Source organism: Haplochromis burtoni, unplaced genomic scaffold, assembly GCF_018398535.1.
Source record: "Haplochromis burtoni strain Fernald_Lab_line unplaced genomic scaffold, NCSU_Asbu1 Contig_6514, whole genome shotgun sequence".
NCBI classification, from domain to species: Eukaryota; Metazoa; Chordata; class Actinopteri; order Cichliformes; family Cichlidae; genus Haplochromis; species Haplochromis burtoni.
Window position 1 is genome coordinate 1 of NW_024588874.1, and position 1,225 is coordinate 1,225.

Sequence of the window (1,225 nt, forward strand, 5' to 3'; positions counted from 1 at the left end):
TGGTGTTTCGATGTTATAGAAAAATCCAACTTCGTGTTTGTTGGTGACACAGTTGTAAATGTTACAAGTTGTATATATGCTGGAAACTGATGACCTCTTACTGTTCAACTCAAATAATATTTTTATTCCTGCCTTTCTTCCTCTCCTGCCCTGTTTTTGCTTCATCCTTTTCTCTCTGCTCACAGCTCTTGCTTTGGCCATGGGCAGAGACAACGTCAGCGGGGGTGTCGCTCACCTGGTGGTGGTAACAGAAAAGGGGGTGGAGCATGTGGTTGTACCTGGTGACAAGCTACCCAAGTTCCATGATGAGTGACCGCCTTCGTTCCTACTACCATGAAACCACCAATGAAATCAAAGAGCGGTTATTTGGAAGCTGGACTTGTATTACCTGTTTTGTCTGTTTAGGATGTAACAAGTTAAACACTCAACTGAAGTCAGACTCCTGAAAAACAAGTTATTTTCTACTCAGTGAAGACGTGAAAATCTAGAAGCACTGCTGTAAAAACAACTGTTTAATCTTTATTACAAAATTGCAAGCAGAGTCAGAGATACTTATACAGAAATCAACTTTCCACCCTTTTATGTGACCAAACATCAAGTCTTTGTGGGGGTTTTTCCATGTCAAAAATAATATAAAATAAAAAAATAAAATAAAATGTTTCTATTTCCATAATCATTTTTTGTCTTTTCTTGCAATTGTTGCTGTTGTGATGCTCTATAAATATTGTAACTGTGTAATTTTAAGTGATAATAGGATTAATAATAACTTTATTTATATAGTCCTTTTTAAAACAGAGTTACAGTGCTTCACAGTTTGAGTTAAAGCCACACATTGAATTACACATGCTCAGACACATAAAAAGAAAACCTATAAAAATGTGTTTTCATCAGTCATTTAAAACAAGAATAGTCTGAAGGATTGCAGTTTGACATGAGGTATCTCCATACCTCATGTCAAACTGCAATCCTTCAGACTGAGAGATGCATGTGAAAAGTGAACTGTAGTAATAAAGGCAGAAGAAAATTAAAGTGTGTTTAAAAGTCCAAGATGATTGAATTACAGTAAAAGTTTGATTTTTAAAATATTTCTGAGGTGAGGAAAATACAGTAAGTCTGAATGAGCTTTGAGTGTACGTGAAATTCAAAATCCAGATGTTGGTGATGATTTGATGTTACTGGTGAGGGTCCAGTGTACTGACCAACCTCCTTAGAGAAACTGTCTGGG

At 36.1% G+C, this 1,225-nt stretch overlaps 1 protein-coding gene across 1 annotated transcript; it reads left to right on the plus strand.

Annotated features, from left to right (window-relative positions):
- Positions 1-184: 184 nt before the first annotated feature.
- On the plus strand, positions 185-673 carry LOC106633025 (proteasome subunit beta type-6-B like protein; the record flags this gene model as incomplete). Its single annotated transcript, XM_014331793.2, is given in 1 exon segment — positions 185-673. A coding segment is annotated over 1 exon segment (129 nt), but the record flags the coding sequence as incomplete, so codon positions are not given.
- Between the last annotated feature and the right edge of the window lie 552 nt (positions 674-1,225).